The 18,808-nt window shown below is 42.4% G+C and overlaps 1 protein-coding gene across 1 annotated transcript in view; it reads left to right on the top strand.

The window, feature by feature from the left end:
• SLC4A3 (solute carrier family 4 member 3) overlaps positions 1 to 18,808 on the top strand; it is a 66,420-nt gene that overhangs the window by 40,765 nt on the left and 6,847 nt on the right. The window contains exons 9-17 of the mRNA XM_060261928.1: positions 1,142 to 1,277; positions 1,662 to 1,842; positions 2,766 to 2,865; positions 3,666 to 3,850; positions 8,621 to 8,837; positions 9,097 to 9,321; positions 11,078 to 11,226; positions 13,436 to 13,630; positions 13,805 to 14,008. Coding sequence (XP_060117911.1) covers positions 1,142 to 1,277; positions 1,662 to 1,842; positions 2,766 to 2,865; positions 3,666 to 3,850; positions 8,621 to 8,837; positions 9,097 to 9,321; positions 11,078 to 11,226; positions 13,436 to 13,630; positions 13,805 to 14,008 — 1,592 coding nt within the window. The remainder of the gene's footprint in view (positions 1 to 1,141; positions 1,278 to 1,661; positions 1,843 to 2,765; positions 2,866 to 3,665; positions 3,851 to 8,620; positions 8,838 to 9,096; positions 9,322 to 11,077; positions 11,227 to 13,435; positions 13,631 to 13,804; positions 14,009 to 18,808) is intronic.

The following is an 18,808-nucleotide window of genomic DNA, read 5'->3' as shown; positions in this document are numbered from 1 at the left end:
CTGGACCAAAAGTTGACCTGATGTCTGTGCTGACAAAGCTCTGGCAAGGCTATATTCCAGCCTATGAACAGAAACAAATCCACAAGATTTCTCAAGTCTTGCTTTGGAAGTTCAAGGAAAGAGAAGGACTTAGAGTTAGGACCAACATAATCTAACTGCTGGATTCATTTTCTTCATGCAGGTCCTGCAGCTGGGTGTGCAACACTGCAGTCTTGGTTCAAGAAAGAGTCCAAGGGGTTGTAGATTAAAGTTTGCTCCTCAGTTTCTTTTCTTTCTTTTTTTGCATAAGAAACACAGGCCCAAGAAGATATTGTATTTATATCCCGCCCTCCACTCCAAAGAGTCTCAGAGCGGCTCACAATCTCCTTTACCTTCCTCCCCCACAACAGACACCCTGTGAGGTAGATGAAGATATTGGATTTATATCCCGCCCTCCACGCTGAAGAGTCTCAGAGCGGCTCACAATCTCCTTTACCTTCCTCCCCCACAACAGACACCCTGTGAGGTAGATGAAGATATTGGATTTATATCCCGCCCTCCACTCCGAAGAGTCTCAGAGCGGCTCACAATCTCCTTTACCTTCCTCCCCCACAACAGACACCTTGTGAGGCGGGTGGGGCTTGAGAGGGCTCTCACAGCAGCTGCCCTTTCAAGGACAACCTCTGCCAGAGCTATGGCTGACCCAAGGCCATGCTAGCAGGTGCAAGTGGAGGAGTGGGGAATCAAACCCGGTTCTCCCAGATAAGAGTCCGCACACTTAACCACTACACCAAACTGGCTCTCCACTACACCAAACTGGCTCTCCTCAGTTCCCTCAGAAATTCAACAGTGAAGTCCTAAAGAGAGTTACACTCTTCTCAGCTCAATGACTTCAAGTGAACTTGGAAGGTGTAACTTTGCTTTGAATTGCACTGTAAGTGGCTGAAATCCTATGCAGTAGGGTGCACATCTATATGTGTGTTAGCAGCACCATTCTCCAGACTCTTGAATAGCCTAGAATTTTCCCATCAGACAGATATTTCAAGCTGCTAAAGCATGAGATAAATATTCTTTTGAACAAGAGAAGGGACAGCAGGCAAGAATGGATCTGAGAAATGTCTTAGTTTACTCCCTTGAAACCTATTGGCCTTTCTGATTCCAGGAGCTGTTCTGCTGGACTTGGAGCAAACAACATTACCTGGCATTGCTCACCTGGTGGTAGAGACCATGATAATCTCAGACCAGATCAAGGCTGAAGACAGAGCCAATGTGCTGCGGGCCCTACTACTTAAGCACAGGTGGGTGCTTGTCAAAGAGTTGGAGAAACAGAGATCAGGGAGAGAAAGGATTTAATTCTGTGGGTATGACAGATATAGATATAGATGCTCTATCACTGAGCTACTGTCCCTCCACTGGTAGATGGATCTACCAGTCTGGAGAAGAAGAAGAAGATGATGATATTGGGTTTATATCCCGCCCTCCACTCCGAAGAGTCTCAGATCGGCTCACAATCTCCTTTACCTTCCTCCCCCACAACTCCTGTGAGAGACAAATCCTGTGCAGATGCAATGTTTCCCTCACTTTGGTCCTGCTCTGGGCAACCGCAGAGCAGCAATCACTCCTAGCCAGGGAAAGCTAGCCAAGATCCTATCGCCCATTTAAGAGTTGCATTGCTTCCTCAGCCACCCCAATGATGAGAAGGAGGGATTCTTTCCTCGGAACCAGTCTGCCTCTAGTATGAACTCTGTGATAGGAAACCACCACCACAACCATAACCACACAGTCGACACTTGCACACCATTGATGGGTGAAGAGCACATTGAGATGACAGAACCCAGAATCCATGACCCTGACTACAGAGAGGTAAACAAGGAAAAGAGATAGGGGCTTTTTAAAAAAATAAGCAGATTTAAAGGTGCATGAACAAAAGGAAAGCATGAGTACCTTTCACTACCAAGGCTGTGTGCGGTAAAGAAAAAATAAAGATGTCAGTGTTCTCCGTCCCGCAGCTGACTATGTCTTAGGTAAATTATGAGGCAAAATGCAATGTATTTCAACATAATTTATTCTTCTGGTAGTCAGAACAGAGAAACCAGAGATATGGCACTGAACGGGAAGTGGGACAAAAAGATATATGCATAATCAGCATTAAAACTTTTCTGAAACCTGAGAACAAACGCACGAGAGCTAAACAAAACATGGCCCAGAAAATCCATGATGAGAATTTCCCATAGTTTTTGAAAAAAGTAAAAGCAGCTAAGGGCATGTGGGCTTAATCCCTTCCCCTGCATCATTTTCCTGATGCAGAATTCCTCCTTGAAATAGAGGAAAATGCATACATGTACTCATTATTTATTTCTGTGGACTAAATAGCAGCTTGGGGAAAGGAGAGGGGTACTCGGATTTTAAAATGGCATGAAACATAGGCTATTGTTCCAATCCAAATCACCCCCTCCCTTTTTAAAAAAAACATGGAATATCCACATTACAGATCTCCTAGGTGGTATCTTGTATGGCTCTGAATATTTCTGGATAAATTGTAGTTATGTCGTATGCTGGAACAACCAATCCATAAACTTGTCTTGACATGAATGGATGTGTGTGGAGACAGAAAGAACTGACAGGGGGATTAAGGGCTGCTCTGCTGGACTTCAGTGACCAGAAGACAGCCTCTGCCTTTTTATGGCACATTCATCCATTCAAGCCAAGTGTCTCTCCAGCAGTATGGAATGTAAATGGCCTAGAGAGGGAGTCCTGTCTAATGACACTCTTTGTTGCTGAGACAGAAAAACGTGCACATTCACAATTCTGAGGGACACCGTGGCAAATACCTCAAGCTGATGGAGAAAATCCCCATTGATGCTGAGGCTACCGTGGTGCTTGTTGGTAAGGAATACCTTTCCTAACCTAAAGTCTATACAGAAGCAATGAGCAGGGCCCAGTGTAGCAGCATAACACTGGTATTATAAGAGCACGCACGCCATTATTTTTTTTACTGAGGTTTTTTTCTTACAGATAGCATAAGTTTGTCCCAGCAGGAGTAAAAGCAGCTTGGGTGGTGAAGATTCTTGGTAAGCAAAGGGAGTAAGGAGAAATATTTAAGCACCCCTCGCTTCCCCATATGCCAAAATTGCAGCCCCTGTGTCTACAATCTGTACGAAAGAAATTATCAGAAAAAAGGATCATGGAACAGTACGCAACCTCTTCAGTTGCCCCCTTACTTTTGTGGCTGTTGTTTCTTCAAAAGATCAGGCATGTTCTGCAGACCTGTTTCCTTACCAAGCCTTCCTGCTAGGTCTCTTGTGCCTTAAGGTAGAAGCAGGTTGTAAAAAGCAATTGAAAGTTCAAACCCTTAGTTAAAAGCCTGTGTAAAGTCCACTTTGTCTGGACAGAGCCCTCATCATCTCCTTAATTTTTCCAGACCTTCAGGACTCCCATAGACTCACCTAATTCTGCTGTTAAAGGAAAAACAGATCTGGGTGTAATCTGTGTGGTGCCTCACTTCAGATCCCCCGATAGCCTCCTAGTGGCTTCACATAGATGTAACACAGCATGCGGGACAAGATAGATCCCTGCAGTATAAGTGCCATGAGGTTAAGCAGCAGTCCCCTAGCACTGCTTTCTGTTGTCATAGGCTCATAGCATCCAGACTGATTTGCATGGTTTTATTCTTACCTTCTTGGCAGGTTGCGTTCAATTCCTTGAACAGCCGACAATGGCTTTTGTCCGTTTAAATGAGGCTGTTTTTCTGGAGTCAGTCCTGGAGGTTCCAATTCCTGTTCGTTTCATCTTTGTCTTGTTGGGGCCGAGCCAGACAAACCTGGATTATCATGAGATTGGGCGATCCATCTCCACACTCATGTCGGACAAGGTGAGTAGTAGGAGCTAGTTCTGGATGGAGCCTGGATAGTGGTAGCAAAATGGATGCTGAGCAAGAGTGGATTGGCCATTATGGCCACTTGGAAAAGGCCTGGAGGGGTTGCCTCTTCTGAGCCTCCTGAACCTGGTAGGGGGGAGGTAGACTGGCTTAAATGAGCAAAAGGTATCATCCAGGTGAGTTGTGCTGCCACCTGACCTAGGTGAATCATGCAGCTGGTGCTGGCAGGCCCTGGTGGCAATATTAACCTTGCTTGCCCAGTTAGCAGAGCTGGCATCAGCGTTCCCTAAAGTGGGGCACCTGCTTGGGGCCCAAGGTTTTTGGTGGGGCTCCCTGCCACTGACCCCTCTGCCCACTCACTTGTGAGTGCTTTGTAGCGTTACCAGGTATCCCATCCCACTGCAGCCACTGGCAAGGGACAGAGGGGTTGGGTTGCCAGCTCCAGGTTGGAAAACTCCTGGAGATTTGGGAGTGCAGCCTGGGGAAGACAGGGGCCTCTGTAGGATACAATGCCATAGAGTTCATCCACCAAAGCATCCATTTCCTCCAGGGGAAGTGATCTCTTTAGTCTGGAGATGTGATATAATTCCAGGAGGTCTTCCCCAGGCCATACTTGGAGGCTGGCATCTCTAATGCTCCACCACCCACACTTCTGGATGCATATGCTGCCCAGCAGCTCTGGAAAACTGTAGGTGGTACACAGTAGCTACTAATTTCAATCAGGTCATCCAGCAAACGGTGAAGTATTTAATACTGAACTATAAAGCAACTTTTAGATGGCAGGTGACTGGTGGTAACCTGGAAATTGCTCAGGTGCCCTATAGGATTCCTTCATGGCATCATTCATTAGACTTGTTGGCATCCTTCCCAGATTTCCCTAGCTCCCATCTTTGACTGTTCTGCTCCTCACCTCATCAACTGAGGTGCCAAATGATGCTGTAAGGCAATTGGGGGTGGGCAGGGGGGATGAGGAAGGGATATTCTCAGCTTTGTGCAAAGTTTCAGCTAGCTCAGGTTTTTTTACTCCTCTGCACAGCTGAGACTTTATGGAGGTATATGTAGTTTCCCTCCCATGACCTTTTTATAAGAATATAACACAGAATCATATAACTATAGACATGTGCTAATTTCCCATATAGACATCATAAGAATGTTTATCAAACGGAATAAATTATAAAGTTTCCATGGATTTCATTCATCATGCTATGAAACAGAACACTTGTTAGGATAACCAGATTTCTAGGCTTTTATTAGCCCAGTAAGCCACACAAAGGGCACTCAGCAGCATGGGCACCATTAGGTGTCCTTTCAGAACCTTAGTAGCAGAAGGGTACATGTGGACTGCCTTGGTAGCCAGAAGAACCATGATTGGTCAGTTGCATAAGCCAAGCCTTATGCCTGCAGCAGTCAGGCTCTTGACCCAACGTTCCTAGATTGTGAACTCTCTTCCCTCTGCCTCCAGTCATTTTCCTCTTGTGGATGGATCCTCTGGTAATGATTTCTGTTTGGCCTACACTTGCCCTTCCACAACAGATGCAGAGAGTTATTTATTTATAGAAAATATATTCATCCCGCCCTCTCATTCAGTAGGATCTCCAGAGTTGCTTAAAATCAAAGGTTAAAAGAAATCCTGTACAATATAAACCACAGGAACAAAAAAAGTAGAAGATGGCTGCCTTCATAAAGAGCACAAACAAGCACAATAGAATAGAATGCAGTGAAAATTACGTCGTACAAAGCAGGCAGGTCAAGTCCCAGAGTCCCTCTGGTGGAATGGCAGTTGGGAAATACCTAGAGATTTGTGGGTGAAGCCTGTGAGGGTGGGGTTTGGGGAGGGGAGGGACTTGTGGGGTAAAATGCCATATATCCCAACCTCCAAAGTAGCCATTTTCTTCAGAGGAGCTGCAGACTGAAGAGCAGATCCCTAGGGCCCACTAGGAGGCTGGCAGCCATAAATAATCAAGAGATGGTGGACATTTTTTGTTGGATGTTCCATAACTGTGGAGCCAGAACAGACTTGCTGGTGTTACTTATCATGCTTCAGACAGTGTGGGTGCTTACAAAAGAGCAGATGATGATGATAACCTGGTAGGTTACCATGGAAGAAACCAGTTCTTGAGATACCTTAATCCCAGGTTATGTAGGGCTTTAAAAGTCAAAGCCAGAACTTTGAATTTGGCTCTGCATAGGCTATTTAGTCCTTACGGGAAGAATGCCATCTTATACTACATGTGGGTCCAGTTTCCCTACACTTCTGATATAAGTGTAGAACAAAGAAAAGAGAAAGATGTTGTGGACATGTCCTCACAAAAGCCTAAAACAGCTCAAGAGCCACATTTTTAACTCTCTCCATCATGACAATAGGAACAGTCACATTACACTTGTTACATCCTGGCTTTCATAACAAGGATCACCCACTCTCCAGTGTCTCTCCACTGCTAAGCGTTCCTGATGACTCTTCTCCTGCTAAACATTGTGATTATTTACTTCTGAAGTAGGTGTGCTAGAAACCTGACCATAGCAATTTTCTTCTTTTAAGAAGAGGAATGTCTGTTAGAACGTTTAATCTCCCAATGGATTCAATTGTACTTATAAGTCAATTCAAACACATTCAGCAACATTTAAGCAGTTATTAGTGGGAGAGAAAGGAAGCAGTGCACTGGCATTGAGTTTAGATAAATCCAAATGGGCAGCAGTGTTCCCTCTAAACTGAGTTAGCGTGAGCTAGCTCACAAATTTTTAGCCTCCAGCTCACACATTTTTGTCTTAGCTCAGGAAGGATGACCCCAGAGCACAATAATTGATGCAGTCGCTCACAACTTTAACGCCAGTAGCTCACAAAGTAGAATTTTTGCTCACAAGACTCTGCAGCTTAGAGGGAACATTGATGTTGGTCTGAAGCAATAGAATACATTTAAGAGTCCAGCGCCACCTTTAAGACCAACGAAGTATTATTCAAGATATGAGCTTTTGTATGCATACACCGTTCTTCAGATATAACGTAATGGAAGAGAACCATTCTAATATATTTTTTGGACATGATGCCTCTATAGAACAATATATAGGAATAGTATTTAGAACATATAGTGACTGTAATGTAATGCAATGAAAATGGAAATATATATTCCTACATAACACGGCACACCACCCCAACGAAAGAGGAAAAAAATGCTGTCCATTACCTTCATGCTTGAGAGGAGAGGAATGTGGCGTTGCAAAGAAATCTGCTTACTTCCCATAATTAGAAAATATTATTTTACACATTTATCTCTTGTCTTGACATATTTACTGCTTCACCTGTTGTTCCCATACAGCTGTTGACCACATACACTTAACTTATTTCTACTGTTTTGTCTCCACGTATCTTAAAACATCTTGATCATGTCATGTGCTAATTTGCTGTTCAGCCTCTAAGCTTGAATGGTTTTCTTCCATTTCATTATATCTGAAGAAGTGTGCGTGCACACAAAAGCTCATACCTTGAATAAAACTTTGTTGGTCTTAAAGGTGCGCCTGGACTCTACCTTATTCTTGTTTAGATAATTGGATGGAAAGTTACATGGTTTAAAAAAAAGAGGGTATTCTTTTTTGCTAAAGATATGGTAGAAAAATATATAGTATGCTTCTCATTTCAAAAAGGAACCTTGTCAGCTGCAATCTGTGAAATATGAGGCTGTACACTAGATGGTGTCAGAGATCACCTGTGTACATTTATGTGCACGTGAAATTGAGTAAAAAACTATTCAATTTAACTTCCAGAGACTCTTGAAAGAATGGTGGCTCTGGTAGACACATGGACACAATAATAAACTTTTAAGTGGCCATCTTCAAAATCTCCCATAAAGGCATAGCTGGGATGATGGTTTACCAGGGGCAGCACATAGGAACAAATGGAATGTGTGCTGTTGCCATGACTCTGGACCACATTAGATTATCAATTGAAATTGAGATGATAACTGCAAGACCCTGCCATTGGACAGATATTCGATTTGAACATGAGATGGAGGGCCCAGTTTGAGCCTAAGCAGTGATATTCAGGAAGACAAGGAATACATGATAGGCTACTCTCTGCCTCATTGACAAGGCTAGTGGTAGCAAACTCTATGGTGAGGCACCTGCTAGGACCCAGGAGTTCTGGCAGGCCCACTGCCACATACCCCTGGCCCTGCTCACTTGCTTGCAAATTCTCTTACCACTAGGGTTGCCAAGTCCCCAGCGTTGCCCAGCAGGGAACCTTTGCCATGTGTGCACAGAGTGTGTGGGGGACGCACCGATGTCAACCGGAAGTGACATCGTGCCAGCGATGTCGCTCACGGCCGCTCTAGGTGTTTCTGGGAAAACCGTAGAGTTTTCCCAGAGATGCCTAAAGCGGCTGCTGCGCAACATCGCCAGCGCGATGACGTCACTTCCTGGTGACGTCATTGTACCAACAACATCAGGGGAGGTTCCCCCCACCAGCCCAATGTGGGTTGGGAACCTCCTCCGCCCGGACCAGGGGCTTGGCAGCCCTACTTCCACCCGCACTCCTGTCTACATGCCTTTCTCTGTACCACAGGGGGAAGGGGGTGTTTGGCTGGGAGCTCAGATGGTGGAAGGGCTTGTGGGTGAGTTGGGGAAGGAACTCACAGGCAAGTGGATGGGAAGGGGTTGTAAGTGGGGAAATTAACAGCGGGCAGGCAGGGAGGCATGGGCATATTCTCTCCAGGGTACCCCAAACCTGCAACTATCCCTGCTCACTGACTATGTTCCCTCTTTGGTTGACAGCATTTCCATGAAGCTGCTTACATGGCAGATGATCGCCAGGACCTGCTCAATGCCATCAACGAGTTCCTTGACTGTAGTATTGTCATCCCCCCTTCAGAGATGGAGGGAAAGGGTTTGTTCAAGTCAGTTGCCACATTCCAGAAGGAGCTCCTGCGAAAGAGGAAAGAGCGAGAACAAAAGAAAACTACCAAAGAAGGTCAAGTTCAGGAAGCCAAAGGTCTCTTCTCTCCCTGCCTTTTGCACTCAGAGTTCCTACTTCATGTCCTGGGTAGGGTGGGTAAGGGTTTATGAAGTCTATGTGCTGCCCCTGCCTCAGCTCAAAAAAGACCCAGTGCAGGTACCCCTGCACAAGGATACTAGAGGTAAGTCAGAGGACCTGAGATGCAGCCAGCTGTCTGGTGGAACTGGTCTTGAGTGTAAAGGATTCTGGTTTCTCTTTCCCCTGTTCCACTGCCATGCTGCTCATGTCTTTCCAGAGTTGTGTGAGGTGAAAGCTGAGGAGGAAGACGAGGTTGAGGAGGAGGATGATCCTCTGAAACGTACTGGCATTTTCTTTGGCGGTTTGGTGCGGGACATAAAGCGCAGGTACCCCAAGTATCTGAGTGACATCAGAGATGCCCTGCACAGCCAGTGCCTCGCAGCTGTGCTATTCATCTACTTCGCTGCTCTCTCTCCTGCCATCACCTTTGGGGGACTGCTAGGTAACAAGTCCCCCCCTCCCCCTCCCCATTCTCTGCTCAAGCAGGTTCCTTTCTGCCTCTGCTGGCCAGGTGGGTGGGTGAGATTAGGTCAATTTCTGCTTGTGCCTGTGCTAGCTAAGTAGCTGGGATTAGTTCATCCATGCTTGTGTCCATGCTGGCCAAGTGGCTGAGCTGAGTTTGGCTCTTGCTGTGTCCAGATGCGTTTGGCTGCATCCCATTTCACTTTTGCCTGGCTCTGGGGCTTTCCATTCTATGCATGTGGGACTATCCTGTGTCTGACCCCTATAACAGCAGTGGGTGGATCTAGGGTGAGGACTCTCAGCTTCCCTTCCAGTTTTGGAGGCCTTGCCTCTGTGACTCCTGCTGCCCAGCAACTGGACACCACGGGGGCAGTTACTGCCTGGAAGAATAGCCACTTGCCAACTGACTGTCTTCCCCCAGCGCTCCTTTAAAAAAAAATGTGTCCGAAACAGTGGAGGTCTATGTGGTACAGAGAACCACTCCCAGCACAAAAAGTTATAAAGTATTATTAAAAAGAAAATGTTCACAGACATACTTTTAGAACAGCACCAGACTGAGAAAGGAATACAAAGGAAATGGGGGGAACTGAAAATACCTCTGTCCTTCTGTATACACGCCCTATCAGATGTTAAAATTTAGGACAGGCTCTTTAACTCTCTGCAGAGTTTCAATTACCTTGAAGCTTGCTACAGCTTTTTAGGCAAACACATGGTCAATGACTGTCTTCCCACTGATAGGGTTGCCAGCCTCCAGATGGGGTCTGGAGATCTTCCGCTTTTACAACTGATCTCCAGCAAAAATCAGCTCTTCTGGAGAAAACGACTGCTTTAAAGGGTGGACTCTAAGGCATTGTACCATGCTGAGGCCCATCCCCTCCCCAAACCCCACCCTCTCCTGGATCCACCTCCAAAGTCTCTAGGTATTTTCCAATACAGACCTGGCAGCCCTACTTCCCAGTGAAGAGGTCTGTGTGTGCTCATGGACTCAGCACCCAAGGAAAAGAGACCTCCTTCCTGCTGCAAGGAATTTTTATCTTATCTGTTTCTCCATGCCAAGTCAAAGAGGCTTTTCCTGTAGATCTCCAGGACATTGCCTGGAGATTTTCCAATACAGACCTGGCAACCCTACTTCCCAGTGGAGAGGTCTGTGTGTGCTCATGGACTCAGCACCCAAGGAAAAGAGACCTCCTTCCTGCTGCAAGGAATTTTTATCTTATCTGTTTCTCCATGCCAAGTCAAAGAGGCTTTTCCTGTAGATCTCCAGGACATTGCCTTCCTGGTGTTCCTCTAGCTAGCATTTAATTTCTCCAAATCTCTGTTCCCTGGTTGGAGAAGGGAACAGGAGGCTTAACCCACCCATTATATCTCCTGCTAGATCTATTAGACTTTGTATGAAGGTGAGCTAAGGTACATGTGGGAAGTAACTGAATTGACTTCCTCTTCCCCTGCCTGTTCTCTCTCTGGAGTGGGGGAAAAAACCTTTTAAAATGCACAATGTAGATTCTGCTCATCTCAAACCTCCCAGGAGGGAAAAAAAGGCATTTATTCACAAGGTTCATTGTCTGTCCGTATTTGCTTTGTATTAGGTTGCCTGTTCAAGGAAAGACTCCTTCTCAGTAGCTATAAGGAGAAAAGTTTATGATTTGTTGAGCCTCATTCATCAGGGATAGAGGTATGTGTATGTTTCTGTCTGCCACCCTGCAGGGTGTCCCAGAAACATTGCTGTTTCTCTGCAGGTGAGAAGACAGAGGGTCTCATGGGCGTCTCGGAGTTGATCATCTCTACTTCAGTACTGGGCATGCTCTTTTCTCTGCTGAGTGCTCAGCCTCTCCTTGTCATTGGCTTCTCAGGGCCCCTGCTGGTCTTTGAGGAGGCTTTTTACAAGGTACCTGTAATCTAGTTTCCTGCTTTGTTCTACATTGTCCCTTCCCCATACACGTTCCACCTATTGCTCCACATTGTAACCGAGGGGTCCCTGTGGTGCTGTCCAGTGTATTTTTTTTCCCCTGGGGAAAAAGGATTCAATACTCAGAATGCACTGATTTCTACCAGTTTCCCCTCAGGACTTGGGAGAGCCCTCCCCCAAAGGTGCTGGTACTTGGTACTGGTGAATATCACCACACACAAAAAAAGCCATGGCACTCTGCCTATATTTTTGTCCACCTTGGGGCTAACCTAGCTCGCACATTCCTTGAGTGTTATGTTTGCTGTCATTATCAGCATGGAAGTAGAATGATGTGAGAAGCTGTTTGTGTGAAGTGGCTCTCACCTGCACTGAAGTGATTTTAACTGAGTTAGTGACAAATAAGATGTTCATGCCCCAGGGAGCACTTTATGTAAGTAGTTTACCATTCTATTCGACACCCACGTTGTTCTCACAAGCTAACAAACTGCTCAAGTATGAGTTCAGTTGCACCTTTAAGACCAACAAAGTCTTGAGTGTTAAAGCTTATACCCAGAATCAAATTTTGTTGGTCTTAAAGGGTCCACTGAACTAAAACTTTATTCTGCTGCTTCAAACCAAAACGACTACCCAATCAAACAGCTCAAGTCACATCTAAAATGGGCATCTTGGTTTATTTTATTTAGAAATATTGATATGCCATTATTTAGTTAAAAAGAAAATGTCCAAGGTGGCTTAAAAGTAAAATCACGATCTCTGAGGTTTAATGTGCTCCAGAATGTAAGGGAGTGTCCCAGTCCTTTGTCATATCATCACCAACCCCAGTTAAGCCAGTTCTCTCCTGCAACATGTGAGGCTATGAATTTGTGGCTAATTGGTAAGTGTGATGATCTTTTATTAATATGCCCAGATCAGAAAGAACCACTAAATTTGTAGGGAATGTAGCTGCCTTTTTAATAATGGATGCTGCATGAATGACTCTGACCAAGGAGGCATCATCTGTCTCATTCTTTAACGGTGGGCAGAAGGAGCTGTCCCTGGCCAACCCTGCTGCTGTTGCTTGTTATCTCTGCACTTTGTTACCATTGCTAGCATGGGCACTTTCCCACCGAGTGTCACTTACAGAGCTCAGAAAGTTTTTCGGTAGCTGAAGTGAGGAATGCATGGTTTACTGAAGTGTATTCATGCTACATTAGAATACGGTATATAGGGGACTGGATAATATACAAATGCACCAAAACATCTTGGGTAGGTTCAGATAATATGGATAAACATTTCACTTCATACAGGATGTGGCCTTTCTTGCTGGTCTGTATGGTACTTCCCACACCCACAAGCCATGGAGCTGATAATGGCTGTGACCCACTAGCCACAAAGCTAGGGTTGCCAAGTCCAATTCAAGAAATATCTGGGGGCTTTGGGGGGTGGAGCCAGGAGACATTAGGGGTGGAACCAAGATCAAGGCTGTGACAAGCATAATTGAACTCCAAAGGGAGTTCTGACCATCACATTTAAAGGGACCGCACACCTTTTCAATGCCTTCCTTCCATAGGAAATAATGAAGGATAGGGGCACCTTCTTTTGGGGCTCACAGAGTTGGACCCCCTGGTCCAATCTTTTTGAAACTTGGTGGGTATTTTGGGGAGAGGCACTAGATGCTATATTGAAAATTTGGTGCCTCTACCCCAAAAAACAGGCCCCCCCAGAGCCCCAGATACCCATGGATCAATTCTCCATGATTTTCTATGGGAATAAATCTCCATAGGGAATAACAGAGTTCCCAGCAGACATTTCCCTCCCCTCCCCCCGCTTTCTGATGACCCTGAAGCGGGGGGAGGGCCTCCAAACCGGGGGATCCCCTGCCCCCACCTGGGGATTGGCAACCCTACACAAAACACCTCTCCAGCCATATAAGGCAACCAACTACATCTTTAGAAACCATCTGTTTTTCGTATACACTGTGGATTGCCAGAACAGAAGGCTTGCCGAATACCTGGTAGGCCACAATATAGGCTTAATGCTGGCTATGTTCCTCTTGTTGGGTGATGCAGGTTTACTTCTAAATCCATGGAAGTCAAGAATCTTAGAAGGGTGTAACCCTGCTTAAGATTCCACTGTAAATGGGCTAAGAAGAGGAGATGAAAGAGGAGAAAAGATGTTCAATATGTCTCCTTATCTCTATTATCCTCAGTTCTGCCATAGCCAGGGCATTGAATATCTGACAGGCCGGGTGTGGATTGGCCTATGGCTCATTGTCTTCATTGTCATCATTGTGGCTGCTGAGGGGAGTTTCCTAGTGCGCTACATCTCCCCCTTCACCCAGGAGATTTTTGCCTTCCTCATCTCCCTTATCTTCATCTATGAAACATTCTACAAGCTCTACAAGGTAAGCCTTCTCAGCAATACAGGACTGGTTGTTTGGCTACTTCTGCTATTGGGTAAACTGTAAGTTTGTGGCTCTTGGCCAGCTATTGCTTCTTCTTTCTCCCTTGCTGCCTCTGTTTATAAATCCATTTGCTTTACCGGATGGGTGTGGGGTTTTTTTGTGCTATTTCCCCAGATATTTACAGAGCATCCACTGCTTAGATCCTACCCACCAAATCAGAGTAGTCTGAATGCCAGCATATTGTCATCTGATTCCACATCCCTCGACACTCAGATGCAACCCAACACTGCCCTCCTGTCCCTTATCCTCATGCTGGGAACCTTCTTCATTGCCTTCTTCATGCGCAAGTTTAAGAACAGCCGTTTCCTGGGAGGAAAGGTGAGACTGAGGTCTGGCCTCAAACCCTTTTGGATGGAGTGTCTGCCATCTCCATTCTACACATCCAGTGAAGTGGTTTGTTCTTCGTGTATATCTTTGTGCACCATATATAGATAGGAAGTAGAATTACCTTTTGGAAGCAACCTTTCTTTTATAGCAGGAGTCCCCAACCTTTTTGAGTCCATAGGCACCATTGTAATTCTGACACAGAGTGGTGGGGCTACAAACAGGCTGCACAAAATGGCTGTCACAGGGGATGGGGCAATTCACAAAATGGCTGCCACAGCTTATCTTCAATCACATGAAGATCTTTGTGCAGTTTTACTGGAGTCTGAGCTCTGCAACGTCATCTCCAGCCAGCTCATGACCCACTTTTCTCCCCCATGCTTGCCTTACAGGCATAATGAGGTGACTGCTGCCATCAAAAGTTCATTTTTTAAAATTATGTGCAGCCAATCAGAAGCCTTTCTGGGCAATAACCCCACCTGGCCGTGCCTACTTTCTAAAAACACTTTGGAGACATCAGAAAAGGTGTTCATGAGTCCTATGGAGCCTAGGGGCATCATGTTGAATACCCCTGGTCTATAGTTTGTCAACCTAGCTTAGTTTAAGAAATAGTTGGAGGAAAAAATGGTATTCTCGAGTCCAACCTGTCTTTATAAATATATTTTGGTAAAAACAATTTTATTTAGTAACATATGGTAACAAGTTATATTTCTTGCATTATTAATAACTTCTTTTATCTATCCCATATATTACTTTCTACCCACCCCTCCCCCCGTTACTTGACCCCCGCCGGTGTTATTTACTTAAAATATTAATATTTAAAGGTACCCTTAATTTATAAAAACAAAAAATTAATATTCTCCTTTTTTCTAAAACTTAATCATTATCAAAAATTGGCCAATGTCCTTTTACTTTCCATTCTTTTTCTACATATCTTTTGAACTTTTTCCACTCCATCTTAAAAACTTCTAAATCATAGAATTCTTGTTAATTTGTCCATTTCACTCCATGTCATAACTTTTACAATCCAGTCCCATTTCTCTGGTATTTTTTCTTGCTTCCACAACTGCGCATATAATGTCCTAGCAGCTGAAAGCAAGTACCAAGTTATAGTTCCATCTTCTTTTGGAAATGTTTCCATTTGTAATCCCAACAGAAAAGTCTCTGTAACTTTCTTAAATTCATATCCCAAGATCTTAGAAATTTCTTGTTGAATCATCTGCCAATACTTTTTTGCTCTTTCACAAGTCCACCACATATGGTAGAAAGAACCTTCATGTTTTTTACATTTCCAACATCTATCTGGCATCTTGTTCATCTTTGCCAATTTTTAGGAGTTATATACCATCTGTACATCATTTTAAAACAGTTCTCTTTAATACTATGACACGTCGAAAGCTTCATAGAATTCTTCTACAAGTATTCCCAAGTTTCCATCTGTATTTCTTTATTTACATTAATTGCCCATTTAATCATTTGAGATTTCACTACTTCATCCTCTGTAGACCATTTAAAAAGTAATTTATATATTTTTGAAATTAATTTTTCATTGTCTGTTTGTTCTTTTCTTATTCCTTCAATTTTGATATTATCCTCCAAACTCTTTATTTGTTGCATTTGAAACCAATCATATTTATTATTCAGCTCTTCAGCAGTTTTCATTTCTATTTTGCCACTTTGTATTTTTAATAATTGATTATATGACAACCACTTTTCTTCACCGATGTCAGCCGTTATTTTTATTACTTCAGCTGGAACTATCCATAACGGTCTTCTCTCATCTCCATATTTCTTATATTTCATCCATGTATTCAACAAATTATTTCTTATATAATGGTGAGAGAAAAAACGGTCCATCTTCTTTTTTCCATAATACAAATACGTGTGCCAGCCAAATTTATTTCCATGACCTTCCAACGCTAAGAGTTTTCTATTTAACAGCATTATCCATTCCTTTATCCACACTAAACAAACTGCTTCTTGATATAATTTTAAATTCGGTAACTAAAATCCACCTCTCTCCTTTGCATCTCTCAAAATTTTCATTTTAATCCTTGGTTTCTTCCCAGCCCACACAAATTCTGAAATTTTTCTTCGTCATTTATCAAATTGTTTACTATCTTTCACAATCGGAATAGTTTGAAACAAATACATTATTCTTGGTAGAATATTCATTTTAATTGCAGCTATTCTACATAGCAATGACAAATTAAGTTTATTCCATTTTGACATATCTTCATCCATTTTACGCCATAGCTTCTCATAGTTATTTTTAAACAACGAAATTGGTCTATAATTTTTTACATTCGTGACATCTCTATCTTCCTTTGGAATCAACGAAATAACAGCTTCCTTCCATGTGTTTGGTATTTTCCCTTTTATTCTTATCATGTTCATCAAATTCTGCAATTTCGGGATTAACTCCTCTTTAAAGGTTTTAAAGAATTTAGCTGTATATCCATCTGGCCCAGGTGCCTTCCCATTTTTCATTGCATTAATTGCTGCTTCAATTTCTATTTTTTCAATTGGATCATTCAAAACTTTTCACATATTTTCTGTTAAGGGTTCTATTTTTATCTTTTGTAAATACTCATCTATCTTTTCTTTATTTATTTTAACACCTTTAAACAACTTGGCATAATAACCCTGAAGTGCGGGACATAATTTTCCAGGTTTATTTGCACCCTCAAAAGATTTCTGCTGCAATCTTTTCACATTCCATTACAATTCTTTATTTAACAAATATCTCATTTGCATTTGTAATATTGTAATTTCCCTTATAATTTTCTTTTATCCCTGGCCTTTTTTTCAACTCCCCTTCTTTTTTCTTTATTTCATTTTGAATGTCCAACATCTGTTTTTCTTTTGCCCTCTTATCTTTGTTATTCAATGTAATCAATATTCCTCTCATTACTGCTTTATAAGCATCCCAGACCGTCTGAGATTCTATATCCTCTTTATCGTTTATTTGGAAGAAAGCTTTAGTTTCATTTTCTAGAAATGTCACTATTTCTTTATTCTGTAGTAAATCTTCATTCAATCTCCATCTTCTCAACTTTTTAGACAATTTTGTAATCCACATTATTGGGTTATGGTCAGCCCCAATTTTAGGTAAAATCTCTATTTTCTTTGTAATAAGGCCTAAGTCTTTAGTGCCCCACAACATGTCAATTCTGGAAAAAGTTTTATGCCTTGCTGAAAAAAAGGTATAGCCTCGCACTTCAGGGTTAAATTTCCTCCATATATCCTCCAAATTTTCTTGTTTGACCAATTAAAAAAAAGACTTTGGCAATTTTCCTTCTTTATTATTATTTTTTTTACCCCCAGATCTATCCAGTGTATTCTTAATTGTTCCATTAAAGCCCCCCATTATCAAAACTTGGTCATAAATCAGTTCATCAAATTGTTGTGTAATGTTTTTTTAAAAAGCATCCTTTGCACCATTTGGTGCATACAATCCCAATAACAACTTTTTTTTGCATTTAATATTATTTCTACTGCTACAAATCTTCCATCTTTATCTTTAAACACTAATTTCGGCTCCAATTCTTGTTTAATATAAAAAAATCACTCCCCTTTTCTTCTGTTCAGCCAATGAATAAAATTCTAGTCCCAATTGTTTATTCCATAAAAATTTGTAATCTTTTTGTTTAATATGCACTTCTTGTAAACAAACTATATTGCAATTTTGCTTTTTAATCCAATGAAAGGTTGCCCTTCTTTTTTGTGGTGAATTTAGTCCATTTACATTCCAAGACAATAATTTGTAATCCATCATGGTGCAAATTCTTTATGTTCTTCATAAAATCTACGCAGTTCCTGAGCATTTGTAATTGTGGTTCTTTTCCCCTGAAGTTCAAAGCTCAAACCTTCTGGTATTAGCCATCTATACCTCATTTCATTTTCCCGTAATTTTTCTGTCAGTTTTTTATAAGTTCTTCTATCATTTATCACTTGCCTTGGCAACTCCTTCATGATTCTTACTCTGCTGCCTCCCACTATCAATGTCTTTTCAAAGTTTCTGTTCATGATCTTTCCCACCATTTCTTTTGTCATATATCTTATGACAACATCTCTTGGTAAATTATTTTTTCTTTGCATAAAGTGAGTTCACTCTGTACATATAATCATACATATTCTTAGTCTCTTCAGGATCTTCTTCCAAAAATTCTGCAATTATTTTTATTATATATTCTTTCAAATCACCATCTTCCTTCTCAGGTACTCCTCTCAGATGTGTCTGAGTCTCCATCAATTTGCAGTCATGGATTGCCACTTTTTCTTGTATTTTCAACAAGGTGGAATCATGTACTTTCATTCTCCCTTCTACCTCCTGCACTTTCTTAGATGTTTCCTCTGTCTTATTTCTGCGATCTTCAATATTTTTTTAAATCTCTTCTATAATTTCTTTTTTAGATACAGTTATCATCTCTTTCATGCCTTTCATCATTCTGGCCTCCATTGCCTCTAATTGATCCTGCATTTTCTTCAATGAAGTAGCCCTTGCACGGGTTTGCTTGTGTTCTGACATTTAAAATACACCGAAAATTTTGATCTCGCCAATTTCAAGTTTAACTATCAGGTTCAAAAGATTAGACCTTGCTTTTTACAACAAGCCTAATTTTGCCATCCTCAGAGCTTCCTAGACCGAGATATTAATTTTTAAAATTTTTAAATCCTTCAAAATGGCAGTTGTGACTTTTTACTTCTCTCAAAAAAAAAATTTCTTTTTTCTTTTAAAGGCTTCTAACGTCCATTATAAACAATATGTCCAATAGTATTTATCTTCTTGCT

The sequence above is a fragment of the Heteronotia binoei genome, chromosome 21 (genome assembly GCF_032191835.1).
Source record: "Heteronotia binoei isolate CCM8104 ecotype False Entrance Well chromosome 21, APGP_CSIRO_Hbin_v1, whole genome shotgun sequence".
Classification (NCBI taxonomy): Eukaryota; Metazoa; Chordata; class Lepidosauria; order Squamata; family Gekkonidae; genus Heteronotia; species Heteronotia binoei.
The sequence above is the reverse complement of the archived record's forward strand: the minus strand, read 5'-3'. Positions and strand labels throughout refer to the sequence as shown.